Raw genomic sequence first — 23,315 nt, forward strand, 5'->3', positions numbered from 1 at the left:
GTGAGTCCGTAAGTGACCGTGGAGGCCAGTTCTAGATCCACACGTCCTTCCACAGTGGGGACATAGGTTTCTGGGCGGGAGTTAATCATGGTGAGGGTTTGCCGAGCGCGCCTTCCTCTTAGCGCGTTTCTCCCTTTCATCCTGAGTTTGAGTGTCTTCAAAGCCCACGACACCTTCTGTAAAGGCTGGTCTCCAACTGGAGCACTTGCAGGACAGTGTTTCCCAGTTGTCGGTGTTTATACTACATTTTTTTAGATTCGCCTTGAGAGAGTCTTTGAACCTCTTTTGTTGACCACCAGCATTATGCTTTCCATTTTTATGTTTGGAATAGAGTAGTTGCTTTGTAAGATGATAATCAGGCATCCGAACAACATGACCAGTCCAACGAAGTTGATGTTGAACAATCACAGGTGATCTTTGCTTCATCCTGTACACTGACATTAGTTCACCTGTCTTCCCAAGTGAGCTTTGTAAGAAAGCATTTTGGTTTCCCTGCGAATGTCCCTGTCCTCAAACACTCTCCACTTCAATCAGGAGAAAGCTGCACTCGCAGAGCTTAGGCGATGCTGTATTTCGGCATCAATGTCCACCCTTGTGGAAACATAATTGTCCAGGTAGGAGAAGTGATTGACACTTTCCAATGTTACGCCATTGAGTTGGATTTGTGGCACTGCAGGGGGGTTGTTTTGTAGCACCACCAGGCAAGTCTGTTTGATCCCATGGGTGCAAGACACCTACAGGGAAGAGGGTGCAGGCTGGAGCTGCTCCATGAGGCCTCCTGAGGTAGGAAGGTGCAGGGCTCTCTTCCAAGGCAGAGGCAATCGCTTGCAGAGCTTGCTTTTAAATCTCTGCAGCCAAGTCAAGCTTTGATCTCGCCCTTCATCATCATCGCCAGCACTATTGTACCTCTCCTGCTGTTGAAGGAGCTTTGACCAGAAGCCCGCTCACTGAATGTTTGCTTCCTTTGTTGTAAGGCTGGGCAGATCAAAATGCAGGCTAAGAGGGCAGCTTTTCTAATGTCGGTTTCTCATAATAGAATCAGAATTGTAGAGTTGGAAGGGACTTAAAGGGTCATCTATTCCAACCTCATGCAATGCAGGAATCACAAAAGCATCCATGAGAGATGCCCCACCCAGCCTCATTCAAACCACTTGGCCCAAAGTAGTTCTCCAATCCAAAAGTATTGGAGCTGGTCAGTGAGGGTGGATCCACACAGGAGTTTTAAAGTGTGATATGCAGCCCCCACCCCTTTAACCACATGCCTGTTAAGATACATGGTGCTTGTTCTTCTGTAACTCTGTACCCCTGTATATTTGAGTCTTGTTTTTATGTAGTTGGATCTGGGCCTTGGAAATTGTTTGTTTCTTTGTTTGTTTTTGGATCAAGCAGTTTATTAATTTTCTAAATGAATAATAGTTTTCACAGAAAAAAATAATCACATGCTTGTTTAACAGTAAAAAGGCTTAATGTGTCAATTTCCAGCACTTTTCAACTGTGACCATTTTTATTGGAGGGGTTTGACATTTGGCTTATATGGTGTTTGTTACCCTTTGGTGGTATTTATTCAAAACCTTTTTGTTTTGGGGGGAAGACTTCTTATTGTGAGCACAATAAAGACAGTGTACAAGTCTGGTTGAAGCTCTTTGTTGCACCCAGAGAGAGAGAGGCGCTGATTTAGGAACCAAGCAGGATTTGGTAAAGGGAAGTGACAGAGGACTGCATAAAATGCTACAAGACTCTAGAGGGCACTCTGATCTAAAGGATAAATTGAAGGGGCTAGAACTGTAGAGCTGGAAGAGGCCTCGAGGGTAATCTAATCCCTTCTCCAAGTGTGGAACTCTGCTTTAAGGTACACATGGTTTTCCAAATTAAAAGCGATTTTCTGTTATTCTGTTCCATTCAGAAGTTCACAAACCATTTCTGATGTCAGCACAAGAAGTCTACTCATACAGTTTATCAAAAATGTGAGTAAACGTTCGTTGTTGTTTCTAAGTCTGAAAATATTCCCCATTTCCTATTGCTATGTTGACATTGTTAAAACAAGTTAAGCTTATATTCATTTGTTGTTTTTCTCTTTCTGTCCTTCCCACAGAAGAGGATTTGTGCTGGTAAGGAAGGCTAGAAATAAACCCTAGGTTGCCCATGAATGCCGGGATGAGGACAGGCAGCAAATGCAGCCCTGATCAAAACCTCAACAGTGAATGGGAAAGGCGATCAAAAGACTCACTGGCCATAATTGTTACAATGGCAGTTGGCTTTGAAGAAGGAGGTGCAGAAGGCTGCCATGTTGCCACGTCCCCCCCCCCCCAACTTGTTGCTAGTGCTGCCAAACTAGTCAAAACTGTGTTCAAGTATGACTTAAAGAACATTTCAGATGCTTGAAGAAGCTTGAAGAAGAAGAAAGAGTTTGGATTTGATATCCTGCTTTATCACTACCCGAAGGAGTCTCAAAGCAGCTAACATTCTCCTTTCCCTTCCTCCCCCACAACAAACACTCTGTGAGGTGAGTGGGGCTGAGAGACTTCAGAGAAGTGTGACTAGCCCAAGGTCACCCAGCAGCTGCATGTGGAGGAGCGGAGACGCGAACCCGTTTCACCAGATTACAAGACTACCACTCTTAACCGCTACACCACACTGGCTCTCTTGGAACCAAATGTTTCTGCCAGCAGGCATATGGGCATCAATGCTCCCTGCCTTCCAGCTTCAATAACCTGTCCAAACCATAGCATAAAAGGACATCATGGCTCATAGCAACATATCCCAGTATGAGGGGGGATTTTCCAGTGACTAATTTAGCTTCTTGAACAAGATTATTAGTGTCTTCCTAATTACTAAAAGGTTAATGGCTTCTGAGCACTCCAGTAAGACAGTATTAGTCGTGTACCTTTCGGAGTAAAAGCTCTCACATACAAAGGCTGCACTATTGGTTTGGTTATAAAATGTTATATTTGCTTTATATTAGCGGAAAGCTGGTTGCTTCAAATTGCCAGCCAGTATGATGTGCCAAAAATGGAGTTTCTACACAAAATACTTATATCCTGTCTGTGACATAATGATGCATCTATTGAGCTGTGATGAAATAATGCCTTGTGATGAAATTCATATTCTTTACCACATGGCCTAAATGCCTGCGTTCCATAAACAATTCTTTTGGCGAGCACGCAAAAGAACCATGGGCGACCCAATGCTAAGCCAAACCTCAGTTTGCTTTCCCAGAAACTGCACTGCTGATTCCTTTCCCATCGTGTTGGAAGGGGGGGGAGGTGGATGCCCAAAAGGTGGAGGTCATTTTTCCAAAATACAAATATTAAGGGCTATTCATGTAGCTTGTTCAACAAAGGAACTATGTCGTTATGTAACTTGAGGGTGCTTAGTATTTCAATCTCTTTTACAAAACACCAAAATCTCTAATTTTGGTGGTACAGTGGTACCTCGGGTTAAGAACTTAATTCGTTCCGGAGGTCTGTTCTTAACCTGAAACTGTTCTTAACCTGAAGCACCACTTTGGCTAATGGGGCCTCCTGCTGCCGCCGCGCCACCAGAGCACGATTTCTGTTCTCATCCTGAAGCAAAGTTCTTAACCCGATGTACTATTTCTGGGTTAGCGGAGTCTGTAACCTGAAGCGTATGTATCCCGAGGTACCACTGTATAATGTGACATATCCACAATGGCAGCTTAACCTTGAGGCTGCTCATCCTGCACAAGTAAAAACTAAAAAAAGACAAATTATTGTAAAGAAAGTCAAATTTGCAACTGTACAGTATCAGAGACAGACAATTAAGCAAATTACCGGTACTCTCCCCACAGACAGGATAGAATCTTAAACCTACTTTATTCCTGAAACAAAATTTAAAAAATTCCTTCCAGTAGCACCTTAGAGACCAACTAAGTTTGTTATTGGTATGAGCTTTCGTGTGCATGCAAAGCTCATACCAATAACAAACTTAGTTGGTCTCTAAGGTGCTACTGGAAGGAATTTAAAAAAACAAATTATTTTGTTTCAACTACGGCAGACTAGAACTGTCACTAGAACTACTTCATTCTGTACAGCACTGCCTCAGCTTTGAGGAGAAAGAAAATGGCCACAACCCAGACTGGGAATTATAGCCCCCAACGTTGCCCAAAGAAGCAGCTGCAGCTAGGGATAGCTGAGGAAGGTATGGTGATGTCCCTTCCCTCGCACAGAAGCTAGGAGGTGGGGCAGATGGTTGCCCTCATAGACCTGGCCCTGAGAGCTTCCCATGGATATTTTGTAGCAAAAAGAATGGCACTCCCACAGATCTATGGGGGCAGCCATGTTTATTGCCATATACTGTGTGCAGGTGACAGGATCAGAAAGGTATTCTTTTTGTTGTTGTTGTTTAGTCGTTTAGTCATGTCCAACTCTTCGTGACCCCATGGACCAGAGCACGCCAGGCACTCCTGTCTTCCACTGCCTCCGGCAGTTTGGTCAAACTCATGTTGGTAGCTTCGAGAACACTGTCCAACCATCTCGTCCTCTGTTGCCCCCTTCTCCTTGTACCCTTATATCTTTCCCAACATTCTTTTTAGTGCTGGACAAATACTTGCTACCCAAATCTGCAGGGTCATGCATTCCTCTGCTTCCCCTGCAACTTTAGGATGGGGGCGTTGTTTTCTGCTCATTTTGTATGGGCAGTGCAAATTGGCAAGAACTTTTTTTTGAAGAATGGGGAGAGCTGTGTTTGCCTTATTTGAGTGTGCAAAGTGGCTGCGGGAGTCTTCATTTTTATTTAAACACTGTGCAAGTAAAATCGCTATGCATGCTCACAGCTCTCCAGGCAGGCTTCTAGCTCAGCAGCACCCCCAGGGATGCCCATGTGACAATGTCCCCCCCCCCGAAATAATTATCCAAACATAATTTGCACCCCACCCTTTTTGAGGGCATATTTGGTTACCCCACCCCTCAAATGGTTGGTTGAAAAGGTTGTGCAATGCACTTAGAATCATAGAATTATAGAGTTGGAAGAGACCACAAGGGCCATCGAGTCCAACCCCCTGCCAAGCAGGAAACACCATCAGAGCACTCCTGACATATGGTTGTCAAGCCTTGTTAATCCCCACCCCCTAAAATGTACAGAAAGAAGGAACACCAATCTGTTGTTATATGAACTGGTTTGTGGAAGTCTTGGGTAAAATATTATGTTATATTAGTAGTAAAAGTACTGTATACCTGAAGGAGCGTCTGCACCTCCATCGTTCAGCCTGAACACTGAGGTCCAGCTCCCAGGGCATTCTGGCAGTTCTCTCACTGAGAGAAGTGAAGTTATAGGGAACCAGGCAGAGAGCCTTCTCAGCAGTGGCACCCTTCTTGTGGAATGCACTCCCATCAGATGTCAAGGAGTTGGATTCTGAACGCCTTGGTACTCAGACGTTTTGGCTCCCGAACACCACAAACCAGGAAGTGAGTGTTCTGGTTTGCAAATGTTCTTTGGAACCTGAACGTCCGATGGGACTTCCGCAGCTTCTGATTGGGTGCAGGAGCTTTCTGCAGCCAATCAGAAGCCATGCTTTGGTTTCTGAACGTTTTGGAAGTCGAACGGGCTTCCGGAACGGATTCAGTTTGACTTCCAAGGTATGACTGTACAACCTTTAGAAGACATCTGAAGGCAGTCCTGTATTGGAAAGGTTTCAATGTTCGATGTTATATTATGTTTTTATACATGCTGGAAGCTACCCAGGTGGCTGGGGTATTATTGTTGCTGTTGTTATGATGATGAAATTCCTTCAGAACAATTTATGGCTATGTGTCTCTGCACATAATGAATGTGGGCACCTTGTGTTTTCATATTGTAAGCCTGATTTTTACCTACTACATATTTTTTCTCAAGCTGACCTCCATTTTTTGATGCCACAGTTTTACATGCTGAAGTGACCATCTGCATACTTTAGCCCCAGGTAAATGACAAAGCGCCAGGGTCTTTGTCTAGTCACAGATTGGTGATCACCAGTATTAATAGATAGGATTAGCAAATGCAAGCAGGCCAGCAGGCTGCAAAGCTGCTACTTGTCTCCTTAGATTCCCCTCTGCCTTATCAGTCTCGGGGCTCCATAGAAAGAGAGCGATCAGAGGTTTCAGGACGGCAGAGGTCAGTTTCTTTCTCTTTGCACCAGGACCTGGGGAAAGGGCAAGTTCTGGGTCAGAAACTACAGAAAATGTCTTTTCAGAGTTCCCCTCAGGCACCATGGAGAAACAACAATATCTCCTTTTTGAACAAAGACGCTCCTGTCTCAGAACAAGGAGAGAAGATCATTGGCTTCTATCTACTGGCTCTGGGTATGTATATGGATTTATGGATTAAGCATGCCTGCAAAATTCACAGGGACTTCTGTTGAGCCTAATTAGTTGCAGCTCTTATTGAAACAGAACAGTGGTGCATTTTTACTAAAGAAAACATTGAAACATTTGGAAGCGGGAAGACAATATTGTTAAGTCCAGGTAAGATGAAATACTGGACTTTAACTGGATTAGCTCCCATTCATTTCAAATGCAATTAAAATGGCTTGAGTCCAAATACTTGGGGTTAACCAGCCTACATATAATCCAAGCTGCTCCTCTACTAAAGTGCAGTTGAAGATTCTTTGGCAAAGAAATAAAACGGGTGGGAGAAGAATCATGTGCAGAAATAGATGACCTCATATTATCCTAGCGAAATACTGCTGTCACTTATTTACTGTTCCAATACTCTACACCTCTTGCTAACTAAAAGATGTATTTGCTTTGCATGCTAAAAATAATTCAGATTATTAAAGTTTGTGTGTGATGTATGCAGCTGATAATTTCCAGGGTGATTACTGTGTTAGTCTGTTGCAGCAAATATAAAAATATTGTGGAACAATAAAAGACTAATAAATTATGCCATTTGCCCTATTAAATTTGTAAGACTTTAAGCTGTTTCTGCATTCAAAAAGGTAATCTACACTGTGTAACATTTACTGTTACAAGCATTATTAAACTGTAGACATTTGTGTACAGAAGTTTGAACATACTGGCACTGCTGTGCTTACTTAATAATAAAACAGCAGTGCTGCATTTCCCCCCTTTAAGATACTGACCCTGTAATATAACAAGCTGGTGAATAGCTGAGGCCTATCATAGGAATATCACTGTTCTTATAGACCCAATATTTTAGAGAGTCCTAGTGTCAAGATTTTAAACATTTTAAATAAGCGAGACACTATCAAGAGTAAGAATCTTCTTAATTCTTAATTTTTAATGCATTCGATATTCCGAAGTTGCTAGATAACGTTCTACGTTGGTATTAGTGAACTAAATATGTGTTTTCTAAGGCAATGGTCAAAATTATTGATGCAGTTTCTCCTACAATTTTAACATGGGAGGTTAAATTGTTCTTTTCTTTTCTACTTTTTCTTTTTTTCTTTAGCTGATTAGAACTTTGTTTTACACATGAATACAATAATTCAAAACTGAAGTGTTTCTTTTCTATTATAGGAGTGCTTTGTTAAAATTAATTCACACAGAGAATGTGAATACCCATTTGCCCTAACCCAGAGCGTTCCAAACTTTTCATGTTGGTGACACACTTTTTAGACATACATCATTTCATGACACAGTATTTCAGTTTTACTAGCAAACTGGAAGTTAAACTAACCCCTTTCGAGCCCTGGAAGGAGCACGGGGAGCTTTTGCATGACAGACATACACACTGCAACTGACACACGAAAGTGTCGGGGCAAACAGTTTGGAATGCTGTCTCCTAACCTCACCTCTCACCTGTGTTTAGCAGAAGGAGCACCTCCAACACAATGTAGTGTGTTGTAAACCATCCAAGATGTTGGCCTTACTATGGTAGGAATAGATGAATCTGTCAACTTCAGTTTCTCTCAGTTTCACATTTTTCTACTCTTCAGTTCTCCCTATCTCTGCATCAGTTTGTGAAATTAAATTTTAAAAGTCCTCATGAGACCTGATCAGCATTTCACTGCAGATTTCTCCCAATATTCACCTTATGTATGCAATTTTGCCCAATACATTTCTGTATGCAATATGTATAATGCATTTTTGTAAGTTGTTTTCACTAATATATACATTTTATGCACATTTCCCCAATATGTGCATTTTTAAAAACATTTTTTGATCAGAGAACACCATTGCCAGATTCAGAAAGGTACGAGTTTGAAATACATTTGTGTAAACCATTTGGAGGTTTTGATGATTAAGTGGTATATAAATCCTGTTAAATAGATAAATAAGAAGAAGATTCTAATGCATCCCTGACAGAATTTTATAGGAGATGCTCTCTAATGTTTAATCGCCACTGACAACCACCTCTTAGTTTAAAACCTTTTTTTGTGTGTCCTTGTAATCATCAGCTGCTAAGTAATTAGGGCTTTAAGTGTCATTAGTGCACTATGTTTGTTTAAATGTGCTTAATTGTTGTTCTAGCATATAACCAGTACTTACTGAAGTAACAGTGTTCCTTGATTTGTCTTAACTGGAGTTTGGGCAGTTTGCTTGTCTTATGTTGCACAACCGCAGTCTTCATCTTCTTCAGTCTGGATGGGCATGTGGAAAACATAATGAACTAGAAAGTCATAAAAAATGAACACAAAATTAAACCTGAAAGTCTGTATTTGCTGATTGTTTGTATATGTGCCACTTCCTCTTTAAACAAAAAACAAAGCAGAATTGTGGAGAAAGAAGAGAAAACCAGACATATGATAGAGGGCTAGACAAATTCATGGAGGATAAAGCTATCAGATACAGATATCAGCCACAATGACTATCTTTGCCCTGCAGCTTTGGAGGCAGTATGGCTTTGAATTCCACTTTCTGGGAATCTCAAGTGGGGAGAGCGCTCTTGTGCTCAGGTCCTGCTTATGGGCTTCTCAAAGGTATCTTGTTGGCCACAGTAAGAACAGGATGCTGGACTAAATGGGCCTTTGGTCTGATCATAACAGGCTTTCCTTGTGTTCTTAAAATTATCTTCAGATATACTCAAGGATGCCCAATTCAAAAAAGGAAAGGAAAATGGTTACATGTCCAGTGGGTTGAAAGCCTCTTGATAAACAGATGGTCTCCATCCGCAGAATGACGTTGTAGAGTAAGGGTGGGGAACCTCCAGCCTGGGTGCAGGATGCAGCCCTCCAGTCCTCCTCATCCAGCCCTTCCTTGTCCATGCCACAGTCCTCACTGGCCCAGCTCTGTGCCCTCTTGAGTGCTTCTCCCTGGCTGGAATGGGTCTTTGATCTGCAACGAGGCCTCTTTGCTTGCCTTGCTGGAAAAAGATGCCCATGGAAACTATCTTTTTCACAGCTAGAATGTAGCCCACTGTACAAAGGTAAGAGCCCTTTCCATGGCTTCATGCACTTTTGCTTCTGATCTGCCCCACTCTGAGCTCTCCCTCCTCTGATCTCTCCCACCAACGTGGCCTCCAAAGGCTTCTGTATGATGGAATCTGGCACTCAGATGAACAAAGGTCCCTCAACCCTGTGGTGAAACTTTCTAAATATTGCCTTTGCCAAGTCTCTTTGACCCTTCAATCAATGCTTTTTGAAGAAACTACTTTTGCTAGTATGACCATCTTATCCATCAGTCTACCAGTATTGTTTTCCCATGTCTGTGAAGAAGTTACATGCATTTATTTTAATGGTATGCTCCTGTCTCCTCTATAGGGTTTCCTGGTCAGGGGCATCCCAGACCTTGATTTCAGGGCCAAATCTGAGGCCTGAGGGAATGTCCCTGGTGATCTCATTAAGCATGACACAATCCTAACCATTATCTACTGAGAACTAAGTCCTATGATGTTCAATGGGCTATTAGTAAGGCTTGACTATGCATCCTTCACAAACTTATTGTCAACTGCTCTTGAACAGCTGGCTTTAACAATGCAATTGGCCATCAGTACTGCATGCATTTAATTTCCTTCTGACCTCACCCTCCTCACCAACACGTATGCTATTATACAGTTTGTTACTTTTTAAGGTACCATAACATATTCTTGCATGCTCATTAGAAAGCAAATAAGAGGAACACACTGTCCCATTTCTTACTTACGTTCAGCTGATTGCAGCACTACAAGGTTCCAGTGTAGAAGCTGCAATAATTATATAATGTTGTGTGTTCGTGCTGTGAAGTGTTTCCTACTTGACAAGGGCTGCTTTTTGCAGCTTTTCATTCTGAGCATTTCCTTTTATTTTCCAGGTTGGATGTCTTGGTTTGGGAACAGCATTGTAATTTTTGTACTCTATAGACAACGGGCTACCCTTCAGCCCACGGACTACTTGACATTTAACCTAGCTGTATCTGATGCCAGTGTGTCTGTCTTTGGTTATTCCCGCGGGATCATTGAAATCTTCAACGTATTCAGAGACGATGGATTTCTGATCACATCCATATGGACTTGTCAGGTAAGAACTAAATTTCAGTGGTTCGGCCAGTCATGAAACATAAATATCATATAATCCATGGCCTAGTACAGACACAATGCATTCCCTTCCTCACCTCTCCAGAGCAAGTTCAACCACCTTTCTTCCCTTGTCACTTTAAATATGGATTAGTGTTACATCTACACCAATGCTAACCATGTCCTGCATCTTATTCATTAATTGGAAGCTGGTTTACAAACCCTGGTTAAGTGGTTAGGGCAGATATAATCCCATACCAGTGCTGCACAAGTTGTGAATCACTAAACCGAATACATACAAGTATCCAGCATTCAGTAAACTTCCCATTTATTTTTTTCTCCCTGATGTGCAATACAAAAAACAGGAGGAGGGGTCATCAAGTACTTGGCAGGTCGTGATATGTGTCGGTGAGGCTCTGTTGGGTGCACTCTGTGCTAAATCAAGATCAATGCAGGAAAAAGAGGGGTGGATTTACTCAAACATTTACAAGTGCTTCCTTTGTTGGGAAAAAAGTTGGAACTGTTCCAGCTAAATAAATAAATACAATTTAAAAGGTGCAATGAAAAATCATTGACATCTCTGCTCAAAGCTTGGGAGACCAGCGGGAGATAATGCAACTTTTGGATATCCAGATGACACTGATGTTCAGTGGGCTACTGCAGTACCTGAACATTGGCCTTCAATTTTCAGTTATAGGTAGCATGTAATCTTTTTTCCCCCCATGGAAAAGTTGTCAGTTGGCTGCAATCCTGTGCACAGTTAGGCTATAGGCCTGCACACAGTTAGGTAGCTTAAATCCCACTGATCCCAAATCAGATCAAATCAATCAATCAATCAATCAATCAAATATCCAGTAAGATTTAGGCAATTGTATTGAGTGCAAGTTTGCACTCTCTTTTGTAACTGAGCTAAATTCGGGATTACATTTTCCTTTGGATTATTCATTTTATACTCAACTTCTGGCTCCATTTTGCCTGTAAAAACTGAGGGATAGTGTTTCTGAGACCATTTAGCAGGTAATGGAAATCCAAATTGGGCCACATTTTGGACAGAGATGCTGAAACAAATGCCCCTTTATTCAATTTTCATGCAAAAATGTTAGTCAAGTGACTGTGTAAATATTTTATTAAAACAAATGCATGTCCATAACAGAGCTTTAAACAGAACATATGAGGAACGTTGTCCATTTTTAAATTATAGAAGAAATGTTTTTGCCAACATTTCTTAAAAGTGTAGCATGAGTTATTTGCCACCTAATTTGTTGAGAGGTATGCCAGATATATCAGGTGACAGAAAAATTATGTCTTTCTGCTGTCAGTGTTTGTTTGGCTGTCATTTTGACTAGAACTCTGGCTTCACAAAACAAACTTTTGCCAACAACAACATTCCATTTTTAATTATTTTTCTAACCTGCAAAGAGGAAACTAAAATTGTGTTAACAGACTTCAGAACGTGCAGTCACAGTATGCCATCAGATTTCCATGAAATGACCAATACTGAAATCATTGGTAATATTTTGAAGGAAAATAAACCACACCAGAATTTACAATTTGGCTTTACATGTATAGAAACATATTTTTGCCCTTAATTTAAAATACCTAATACTTGATGTGTGTGATACTTGGCGAACAAACTTTATATACATAGGGGTGAAATTCATTTGTTCAGTGGTTTGGGAAGAGTTCCTAAGCATTCATTTCATCAGACTTTCATGTAAACAAGATTGCTAATTGTGTTTGAAAACTCTAATATAAGGAGATGTTGCTGAGGGTGAGGTGAAACATGAATAGTAAGTTTTTGACGATCAAGGGTTGAATAAGTGATTCTACACAATAGAATGGTACACAATAGTGAACCATAAACACCCAATGTAGGCTGGGAAACAGGATGGTGAGCTAAATAATAATAATAATAAATCCCTGATAGATCAGCCCAATGGCCTACTTTCGTACCCTGTTTCCATGGTGGAAAACCAGATGCCTATGGGTAGCCTTCAATCTGGACATGAGAGCAATAGCTCTCTCACACTGCTATCCCCCAGCAACTGGTATCGTGGAGGCAGCGTGTTGCCATCATGAATAGTGGCCATGGATCGCCTTCTTATTCTCTATGAATTTGTCTACTTTTCTTCTAGAGCCATCTAAGTCGATGGCTGTCACCACATATTGTGGTAGCAAATTCCATCGTTTAATAATGAGGTATGAAGAACTTCGCTGGGTTCAGATGTTATTACGAATAAAAACTTCTCTCTAGCCACACCATGCATAATTCATTTCTGTACACCTCTAATTTTATACATCTCTATCACGTGTGTCCTTCCACCTTACTTTCTGCGCTAAAAGTCTCCAAGCAATGTAATCTTTTCCAACAGGGGAGTTGCTCCAGGCCCCTGATCATCCTGGCTGCACCTTTCCATCTCTACAATAATCCTGGCTGCACCTTTCCATCTCTACAATAATCCTTTTTGAGATGTGATCACTGGAACTGTACCCATTCTTCAAGTGTTGTCACATCACAGATTTGTATGAAGGCATTACAATATTGGCAGTTTTATTTTGCCAATCCCTTTCCTAGTGATTCCTACCATGTAATTTGCCAGTTTCATAGGTGTCACAGACTATATTTTCACTGAGAGAGCCACAACTACCCCAAGTTCTCTGGTCAGTTACCAGTTAGTGATTTTTGCTGCAATGTGCATCTCTTTACTCTCAGTTCCATTGAACCACATTTGCCCTTTTATTGTCCATATATCTAGTCTGGAGAAATATTTTCAAAGCTCTTTGTAACCCTGCTTTTCTGTTTTGTTCTACAAACCCTGAATAATTTAATGCCACCTGCAAACTTGCCACCTCACTGCTCACTGCCTTTGGTCTGATCTAAGAGGGCTCTTCTTATAGCACCTTGGCAGGATCTGGCTGGAGAGGCCAGGGCCATCTCCAGAAAACAAAGATCAAATATTTAGTAGAATCTAAGGTCCCATTAAACCCAGTGAGGAAATTACTTCTGAGTAAACCTGCACAGGATTAGGCTGCATGGCTAAATATTCCTTCAAAATGGGAACAGATTCTCTATTAGTACTGAGTTCGGAATATAGAGCTGGAAAGGATTCTGTCTGGTACAGAATAGAGGAACTACCTACAGGTACAGTGCTTCTGAGTATGTTCAGTGTTTTCCCCCATAAAAGAAATCAGCTGTTGCTTTGAAAATGGATCTCACTAATGGATTTGTTTAAAATAGCAGTGTTAAGACAGGCAATTGAAAGAGGCCTGTAGCGACAATAAATGAAAAAGAAAAAAAAAGGTTTAGGGACTAGTGTGGCCTTAAAATCCACCTACATCTGCACTGGATTGTGGCCTAATTTGTTTACTGCGGCAGGAACGCTCATGGTTCAATACATTCTGTACACCTTAACTACTGTACAGTGAACAGCAAGGAACACCGATTAACAAACATGGATTTACAAACTGCTGTTCCAGCAACAAGCATTGAGGATTAAATTCCGTCTGGGCCAATATAATTCTAGCCAGTTGGCAGCCCAAGAGAGATGGGGAAGATAGGAAGGGAGCCAGGACCATCTGCTGTAGCCAGAGGACTAGGAATACATGCGAACATTTGAGGTTTTAAAAGGCTCTTAAGATCACCAAAGAGGATCAGACAGGAGGGCCAGGAGCTCTAGTGTGCAGTACAAGGTTTGTTTCTGCTGCAGTTAGTAAACCGTTGTGGGTTGCTATGTTTTGCATTTAGGGGTTGTGGGTTTTTAGTGGAATTTTATGCATTGTTTTTGCCTTGTTTGATTCTTCTGCAAACTGCTCTGTGGTTTGTGCAAAAGACGATATACAAATCAACTAAATAAATATAAACCCAGGAGAATAAAAAGGTCTTCATTTGGTGCTGAAAAGACGTTGGATAAAGTTCCAGATGAGTCTCCATAGCCGAGGTGCTACCACCAAGAAGTCCTTTTCCTTAGTCACTACTCACTTCACTTAGAATCATAGAATCATAGAGTTGGAAGAGACCACAAGGGCCATCGAGTCCAACCCCCTGCCAAGCAGGAAACACCATCAGAGCACTCCTGACATATGGTTGTCAAGCCTCTGCTTAAAGACCTCCAAAGAAGGAGACTCCACCACACTCCTTGGCAGCAAATTCCACTGTCGAACAGCTCTTCCTGTCAGGAAGTTCTTCCTAATGTTTAGGTGGAATCTTCTTTCCTGCAGTTTGGATCCATTGCTCCGTGTCCGCTTCTCTGGAGCGGACTTGGAGGGGAACATAGACCACAGCCTCTAAGGAGAGCGTGCATATATAAGAGAAGGTAATCATTTAGGTTCCAGGAAATTAAGGGCTCTGTAACCTTTAGACGAGCACTTTAAGTTGAAACCGCGGACAGACTGGGGGCCTATGGAGCTGAAGAAACATTGGCAGTGAAAGACAAAGTCCTAGTTAACAGTATTGTAGCCTGCATTGAACCACCTGCAGTTTCTAGACTTTTTTTAAAAAAAGAAAGGCAACACCACCCACAATGCATTGCTGTAGTCTAAATACCAGAGCATGGGTAACTGTGGCCAGGCTTTCTCTATCCTGCTGGATGGTTGCAGCTGGTGTATCAGCCAAAGTTGATAGAAGTACTCTATTTATCTCCTCAGTCCACCCTGCTAGCATGCGTCAAAACTGACCCAGCGGTCCTCAAGAAACAGTTCATTCCCTGGACGTGTTTAACCTTTTGCCTTGGCAGAGGCTGCCAACATGGATTAATTAGTCATGTCAGCTGCAAGGGAACTGACTGAAACTCAGACTGACTTTTAAAAAATCCCCCAAAGCATCAAAATGCACACAGACTACAATCCTAAATGCTCATACTAGGGAGCAGGCTCACATAATATTGTGGGACTTACATCTGAGTAAGCAACATGTTTTAGAGTTGCGCTCACAGTGATGTTGGTATTCTGCGCATGTCTCATATGGTGAGTCTTCTCATATAGTGAGTTACCAAAACACATTTGTTCATGAAAGTAGTGTTCCGTGAGCAGTGTTTGGGATTCTGGTGGACCATATCACTCCTAATAGAGAACCCAGGCGTTGAGCTGCAACAGGACTATTGCCAAAAAGGAGCCACTGGGAAACATCCATATGTCCTGGGAGACAATGGAGGATGCACATTTGGAGGTGAATTCAAACTTTTGGAAGGTTACAGCGCCTGCTGTGGCTGTAGAGACCAATATGGGGGAGACATGTTTTGTTGCAGCTGGGGCAGAGGTAGGTGTCTGCTTGTGCTGCTGCAGATGCATCATGGTGTTTCTTCTCTCTCTGCCTCTCCCAGTGGCCATTCCTCCTCTGGTCACTGCTATGGATACATGACCTGACTGTCAGGCTCCAGGCGGTCGTCTGCAAGCGATTCCCACACGGCAGGGTTGATGTTACCAGGCTTCATGTCACGTTTGCAGGAATCTTTGTAGCGCAGAGTTGGTCTGCCATTGGGCCTCATGCCTGAAGCCAGCTCCCCATAGAGCACATTCCATGTGATTGAAGATCTTCATTGAAAGATTTCCAAAAGTACAAATTTTAATTTTTTATTATTATTGTGAATTATGTAGCTTCACCTTCAAATGCATCAGTTTTCTCCTCCATGCCTCCCTATAACTCAGGATAACACTGCATGGATGGGACAAAGAGTCTGACCCCTGGATAAATAATAATCAGTTTTTAAAGTGCCACAGGAACATTTGTTGGTATTGCTACAGCGGCCTAACCCAGATACCCCTCTGGAAATTGTTAAATGGAATGGGGGTTGAGAATTAGGCTCTCAGACTTAATTAAGTAGTAGCTGAAGCACAGGTATTCCTGGGGATTCATGCCTATATATAGTTCATTATTCCTGACATTTGTATAAGATGGAAATAAATAACAACCAAACCATAGAACTGACAGCCCTTAAGAGCATTAACAGATAAAGCAGGTGGTAAAAGTGCTGAGGAGACACGCTGTGTAAGCTCACCTCAGCATCCTGGTTAATTAACAATGGAGTCTCTTTAAAATAAACTCACGGAGCAAAACCAAAAGCTGAAAGGGTGGAGAGAGCTTTTTCCCTACTAATATTTCCTGTTGCCTACTACTGTTTAGGAAAGATGGTTGTGGGGGGAGATTCCCTCCCCCAAAAAATCTGCTTTACAAATTCTGATGTTGTCAATCTTAGAATATTTGCTGCTGTGTGACTACCATGCCTGAATCTTTCAGTGTCTGAAGGACCTGGATCTATAGTTGCCAGTCATACTGGAAAGGTATGGCTAGAGGTACCGTATGTTGGAAGAGGGAGATCTTCAAAAGCTGCCCAAAAGTCAATAGAGATGGCACATGTCTTAACACTTAACAGAAAGGAATTGCTGTGGGTTGATTCCTTCGCCTCCTGATAAAATGGTATCTGCAGGAGGGCCCCCCCCCAAGAACACAGTATTTAAGGGGTGCGGTGATGTGTCCTGATCCCAAAAGGTTTATACACTGACTAGTAGGAGCTCTCTGGGGTTTCAGATAGGAGTGTATCCTCTAAAAGGCAAGGACTTCCTAGGGTTATCAACTTTTAGGGAGAAGTGTTCCTGTGTATTGAACCTCTGCTGAGCATACAGGAATTTAGCAAGTGGAGCTTTTCTCACCCCTTATATCCATACCAGAAAAAGCTTCATCTATATTTCTGTGTGTCAGGCTTTTGTTACGTGCACCAGAGTTGGGAGAATAAATGAATTTGCTGTCTGAAGCTGAAGTCCCCAAAAACATACATTCCATATTTAGCAGCTCAGCCCTGTACATGTTTACCAGAAAGTAATTGCTTTTGAGTTAAACGGGAATTGCCCTCAAGCAAAGGCACATTGAGATATAGATATAGGGTTCTCTGGGCATATTGCAGTTTAAAATATGGGACCCTTCCTTGTGTTCATGTCTTAGCACGCAATCAGTGAACAAAAATTTGTTACTCTCTAAATTGCCCACAACAGTATTGATGTAATTGTGGGATGGGAAGCAAAACTGACAATCTGCTAATATTTTCTAATTGGTAAGAAGAGCTGACAGAGTCAATACTGAGATTGGCTAAACATCCTTGATGTTTAGTAAAGTTGTCAGAGTTAATTTGCCAGTTTAGATGCCTGAGTGGTTATTTTATTCCACACTTCAGTAAGTATGGTAACTTCTCAAAAGTCCAACAAATAATATTCCAGTCACCAATGTAGGTTCTTGGTGTAATGTTTGAATAGTCCCAATTTGTTAATGGAATATTATTTGTAGGATTTTTGAGCAGTTATTGTATGTATGGAAGAAGAGAACCACACAGACCAAAAGAGTAAATAAACTAGTCAAATAAGCTAAATGAGTTTTGGGCTTATGCTCTCCCTCCTGTGTTCATTCTCAGCACTTAGAAAATTTTACTGCAAATGATAGTTCTTTGCCATTTTAAGTCACAGTCAGTTATTGTGTTCAAACCATAGTTTTCTGTAAACCAAGAATGATTGCTGTGGAAGGCAAGAGCCCACAAACACAATGTTCTTCAAGAATTGTTCTTGGAACACCAAACCATGGTTTGGCAATGTTTTAATGTGCTCATTGCACCATTTGAAAATCCCTATTGATAAACAATTGCACGCCGCTGTCAATCTGCTGTTAAAACCACAAGAATAGGGGTAATGCAATAGTACACAACTCCAAGAACATGTAAATCCAAATGGACAGCAGGGCAACAATAACGCAATGCAATAAAAACAAGATGTAAAGTATCCTAAAAATGAAAACAAACCATAATAAAACTAAGAGATAGAAACTGAAAACCAAATATATGTAGTCGCTTTCTAATCATTGGGCAAAGAATCCTGTCTAAACCTTGTGCCCAAAGGACTGTAAGGTCAATGCCAGTCTGTCACAGCACCACCACAGTAAAGGTATTTTCCTACATGCAAGCATGAGACACTTCAACAAGTGACAGTGCTTAGAGAAGACCTTAATGCAAGGGCAGGATAGTATGGGAGAAGGCAGGGCATGCAGGGCTCTATTTAGAACCTTAAAGGTAGGCAGCAGCACTTTGAAGTGTGACCTGAAGTGAATGGGCAGTCATTGAAATACTCTAAGAAGTTCTATAATTACCCATGTGACAGAATTCTGGCAGCCAAATTCTGAACTAAATTCTGAAACTTCCGAGTTATCTTTACGGGCAGCTCCATGTATACAGTTGTCCAACCGGGACATTGGCAGACAAGTGTGGATCATTGTAGCTAAGCTATTTTAGCGGGTGAATCGTTCCCTGGCAAAGGGAGTTCCAGCTATTCAATTTCTGCTTAGTTCTTTTGGCTACAGTCCATCCAAAGTTAAGTGCTTTGCAAGCCCCACTGACTTAACTGAGCCTCTTCCACTGAAATCAATGGCATACTTCGATTGACTGCTTCATGCTCTTTCTCTGTACAGAATGTTAAATGTACTTTTATTCTTCATTTTGCGTTTCAGTAATTCAGGAGCTTAGGAGTGTGTGTCTAAAGCATGTGTTTGCTTGTTCATTTAATGTACTCCTCAACCACATGATTTATCCCTGGTTTTCAGATACCTACATGTTCACTGATCATATGGATGATAACTCTGCCTGACATTCAATATTTCACTGATATCTAAGATGCTTGTATGCCCTAAAGAACATATGAGCTCACTGGCACCATCCCAATATTTGTTATTGCTCCTGGCATTCTGAAACTTAGATGTGGGAACAACCCTATTACTGTTTGTTTTTCCAGGTTGATGGATTTCTGACACTGCTGTTTGGCCTTGCTAGCATTAACACACTCACAGTGATTAGCGTGACTCGCTATATAAAAGGATGCCATCCAGACCGAGGTAAGGTATTTTGGGCAACAGAAAATTATTAAGGCTTGATATCCTGTCTCACAGGTATTCCTTTCTTACAATAGGCCAAACTTGCCCCAATTTAAATGTTTTTAAAAGAAAACTGGGTTATTCCCTTCACCCTGATTCTAGAGAATCTCTCATAGACACATTGTTCTAATTTGAGTGTAACAATAAACCATGGTTTATCATTAAGGTAGCAAGCTGCAGTGAATCTTAAACTTGTGCACACGCACTTACCCTTTTCTCCTTTAGCAGGGCCAGGAGAAGTTCATAAGTTTTTTGCTTCCACTCAAGACTAATCACAGTTAAGCCTTGTGTCCAAACCTGGACAAAATGCAATTAGTCTTCACTATAGTTTATGAAGCTTTCTTGTTTCAATTGACCATTGTTAAGATTAACCACAGTTTGGGGTTCTGGCAACACTGCTACTCTGTGGCTCATTGAGAGCCAGTGTGGTGTAGTGGTTAAGAGCGGTAGTCTCGTAATCTGGGGAACCGGGTTTGCGAATCCGCTCCTCCTGCTGGGTGACCTTGGGCTAGTCACACTTCTCTGAAGTCTCTCAGCCCCACTCACCTCACAGAGTGTTTGTTGTGGGGGAGGAAGGGAAAGGAGAATGTTAGCCGCTTTGAGACTCCTTAGGGTAGTGATAAAGCAGGATATCAAATCCAAACTCTTCTTCTTCATTGAAATCTACAGCAAAACCTTCCAACCTAAGGGCTGCAATCCCAATAGTTCCATCAAAGGTAGGGAATCTACAAGGATTCCTGGTTGCACAAATGTACCAGTGCCATTTTTCTTTATTATGACTGTGTGTCTTAAGTGTACAATAGCAAAATGAGTTAAGCACCAATCTTCTGCTGTGTATTTCAGGGCATTGTATCAACAATAGCAACATCAATGTGGCTCTTTTTCTTATATGGATAGCAGCTTTCTTCTGGTCAGTAGCTCCAGTCCTGGGATGGGGCAGTTACACAGGTAATTAATTTCTCTCTAGGAGAAGGTCTTTGTGGGAATTTATCTCTAAAGTATTTGTGGGAATCTAGAAACACAACAACCCATATCTACAATGAGCAATTTAAATAAAGTATTATTTTTACACTATTTTAGTCTAATAGTGCTGGAATCTAGGTCAGTTTTCTAGATCTAAGCATTATAGACGTAGGCATCACCATTTTACAATTTAGACTGCAACCCTTTATACACTTTCCGGAGTGTAAGCCCAATTGGCCTTACTTTTGAGTCCAATACTGTAGACGTATTTAGGATTGCATTACCAATCTTAGTTTTTTTAGTCTTCAAAACCCCAAACTAGAGCTCACTGAAGGAGTCACATATATCTATCCTGAAAATCTATATGGATTTTTAAAATTCTAACTTAGCATTTTGCACTACTCAGTGGGAACTATTTCAAAGGAACTCCTGTTGGTGGGGGGATCACTTTGTCAGCACAGTCCATAGGAGCACTATAGCACTACTGTGATTGTGCATCTTTCATGCCTCACCCACTCAAGAAGAACTATCTCCAAAGGAGGCTGGGAATCTCTTTCCTTGTGCATTTTTACACCCCCACAGCAGTGTACGGCTGTTTCGTTATTGCCACTTTTGGTGGTGGTGCAACCAAACCCATTGCCATTTCTGTGCTAAAAAGGGCAGGTTGCAGGTGGTTGCTTATTAAAGGTAAAGGTAAAGGTACCCTCTGACCATTAAACCCGAGTCATCCCTGTCTGGACCTATCTACTTGCACTTTACGTGCTTTCGAACTGCTAGGTGGGCAGGAGCAGGGACCGAACAATGGGAGCTCACCCTGTCACAGGGATTCGAACCGCTGACCTTCTGATCGGCAAGCCCTAGGTTCTGTGGTTTAGACCACAGCGCCACCCGCATCCCTAAGTAATAAGTGGTTGCTTATTACTCTGCTGGAAAGCTAAACTAAATTGAATATTGCAGCAATAACTCTGCTGTAATTCTTGGACTTCATTAAGACATTTCAATTTCTTTTCCACCTGGAATTATAAAGAGAAATTAATCTTGATGAATTTTAAAACTGGAAAATCTCAGCAAGCTTTTTTTTTTTTAAAAAAAGAATGACTAACCAAGTTCTTTTGCTTCCTAGATCGCATGTATGGAACATGTGAAATAGACTGGGCAAAAGCTAATTTCTCAACCATCTACAAGTCTTATATAGTGTCCATTTTCATTTGCTGTTTCTTCCTGCCTGTGTCTGTCATGGTTTTTGCTTACGTCTCCATCATCAATACTGTCAAGTCGAGCCATGCATTAAGCGGAGCAGGTGACCCAACTGATAGACAGAGGCGAATGGAACGAAGCGTCACAAGGGTCAGTCTGGGCTTTTCCTTAGTCTGCATTGGGTGGAGAAACTTTTAAAAGCCAAGGGCTGCATTTCCTTCAGAGAAGTGGTCAGAGCAGCATACAAGGGGTGGGTGGAGTTGAGGCCAGTGGTGGATGGAGCTAAAGTCAAAAGTGGGACAGATACTCCTTTTCTCTTTCTGCCACCTCCTTCCCTCTCAAACACACATGCACACAGTGTGGCTGAATACAAACCATGCATTTAAAGCACATGACTTTCCCCCAAAAGAATCCTGAAACTGTAATTTGTTGAGGGTGCTGGGAAATGCAGCGCCTGTGAGGAGCAAACTAAATTTTCTAATATAAAACACTTGTAAAGCTTAGACAACCTTAAAATGTGAGGTAGCTAGGAGGCAGATAATTCTAGAGGATTGAAATATATTTATTAGGTCTGTGTGTCAATGAGACACTTGGAAATACGATCCAGGTCTCCCAGTTTTCCAGAACCACCTTCTTTACAGGGATCCCTTGGGCAAGAAAGTGGAAACTGGCAAGTCTCGTTTTCTCTCCTCTAGGTTTCCATAGTCATTTGCACAGCCTTTATCACAGCCTGGTCCCCATACGCGGTCATCTCCATGTGGTCCGCCTATGGTTACTCTGTGCCCAATCTAACCAGCATCCTCGCCAGCCTTTTTGCGAAATCTGCCAGCTTCTACAACCCCATCATCTACTTTGGAATGAGCTCCAAATTCCGGAAGGACATCCTCGTCTTGCTGCACTGTGCCAAAGAGATCAAGGACCCCGTGAAGCTCAAGCGGTTCAAGAACCTCAAGCAGAAACAGGAGAACTCGCCTTCTCAGAGAGAGGAGAAATACGCGCCAGAAGTTCATCCTGCACTGAGTCCTGATTCTGGTGTGGGGAGTCGTTCTAACACCCCGCCCCCTGTCAACAGGGAGGTGTATCTTGGTGCTTTTGATACCCCATCCAACAACCCTGATATCGAATGCGACAGGCTGTGACCCGGTTGTTCAAAATGTGCAGCCGGTGAACACAACCCATAGGATACTGCTGCCCCAATTCCTTTCACCCCTGCCCTTTCCTCTAGCACTTAACATGACATACCAGCTTGACTTCCAATGAAGCAGGACACATAAAACCAGCACTAAAAGCATGTGCGGTACATAGGGGAGACTCATAAAAATTGCTGCGTGGCTAATTAAATATAAAGGTGAGCAGCACATCTAGCCTGAGCAGGGATTCGTTTCCCCCTCTGCAGCTGCAAGTGAAAGACGTTTTTGTGGAAAATCCATTCACTGGCATGTAAAAAAAGAAAAACAAAATCACCAATATTTTCTCCACCTAAATAATATAATTCAGAAGTTACGTATCTTTTGGGCTGGTTTTATTTCTTGCTTAAAATCCTGGCTTTATTCACTTTGCTTGCAGTCTTCACAACAGTGCATTTACTCAGGGGCCGGTCAGGAAATAGCACTGCAATGCTGCTCCACAGTCAGCCACCAGAGGGTGGATAGTCTTTTAACATACTCCCTGTGGGAGACTAAACATTTCAGGTCCCAGGTGCTGCCTACTGGAGAGCAGTTATGAGAACCAAAACCCTTGTTCTTAAGTCTGAAGGCTGCCGCTGAGCCACTAGAGCCGAAGTCCTGAGTCCTTAATCGCAGGTGCAGTTAGGTCATTTTAGACTCTGGACTTAACCGTCTTATGGGGGAAAGCCCTCTTTAGATGGTAA

The 23,315-nt window shown here is 42.0% G+C and overlaps 1 protein-coding gene across 3 annotated transcripts; it reads left to right on the forward strand.

The window, feature by feature from the left end:
• The first annotated feature begins 5,501 nt into the window (after positions 1-5,501).
• Positions 5,502-22,947, forward strand: LOC128410922 (opsin-5-like). Of its 3 annotated transcripts, XM_053382793.1 has the most exons (7): positions 6,191-6,296; positions 8,665-9,321; positions 10,185-10,390; positions 19,147-19,246; positions 20,129-20,233; positions 21,372-21,595; positions 22,141-22,947. In XM_053382793.1, exons 2-7 carry the CDS (start codon positions 9,159-9,161, stop codon positions 22,582-22,584), a joined length of 1,242 nt encoding a protein of 413 aa, XP_053238768.1. In that variant the 5' UTR covers positions 6,191-6,296; positions 8,665-9,158; the 3' UTR covers positions 22,585-22,947. The 3 variants fall into 3 exon arrangements, with proteins under 3 accessions (XP_053238766.1, XP_053238767.1, XP_053238768.1); XM_053382791.1 differs by lacking the exon at positions 8,665-9,321 and having other exon boundaries at positions 5,502-6,296; XM_053382792.1 differs by lacking the exons at positions 8,665-9,321; positions 20,129-20,233 and having other exon boundaries at positions 5,502-6,296.
• The last annotated feature ends 368 nt before the right edge of the window (positions 22,948-23,315 follow it).

The sequence above is a fragment of the Podarcis raffonei genome, chromosome 3, assembly GCF_027172205.1.
Source record: "Podarcis raffonei isolate rPodRaf1 chromosome 3, rPodRaf1.pri, whole genome shotgun sequence".
In the NCBI taxonomy this organism is placed as follows: domain Eukaryota; kingdom Metazoa; phylum Chordata; class Lepidosauria; order Squamata; family Lacertidae; genus Podarcis; species Podarcis raffonei.

Bases quoted from the DNA above. Each gene is read 5' to 3' on its own strand.
- LOC128410922 (XM_053382791.1), top strand. From the start codon at position 5,993: ATGCAAGCAGGCCAGCAGGCTGCAAAGCTGCTACTTGTCTCCTTAGAT. The intron at 6,297-10,184 runs GTATGTATATGG...TTTATTTTCCAG, and splicing joins CTTCTATCTACTGGCTCTGG to GTTGGATGTCTTGGTTTGGG. The intron at 20,234-21,371 runs GTAATTAATTTC...TTTGCTTCCTAG, and splicing joins GGGATGGGGCAGTTACACAG to ATCGCATGTATGGAACATGT.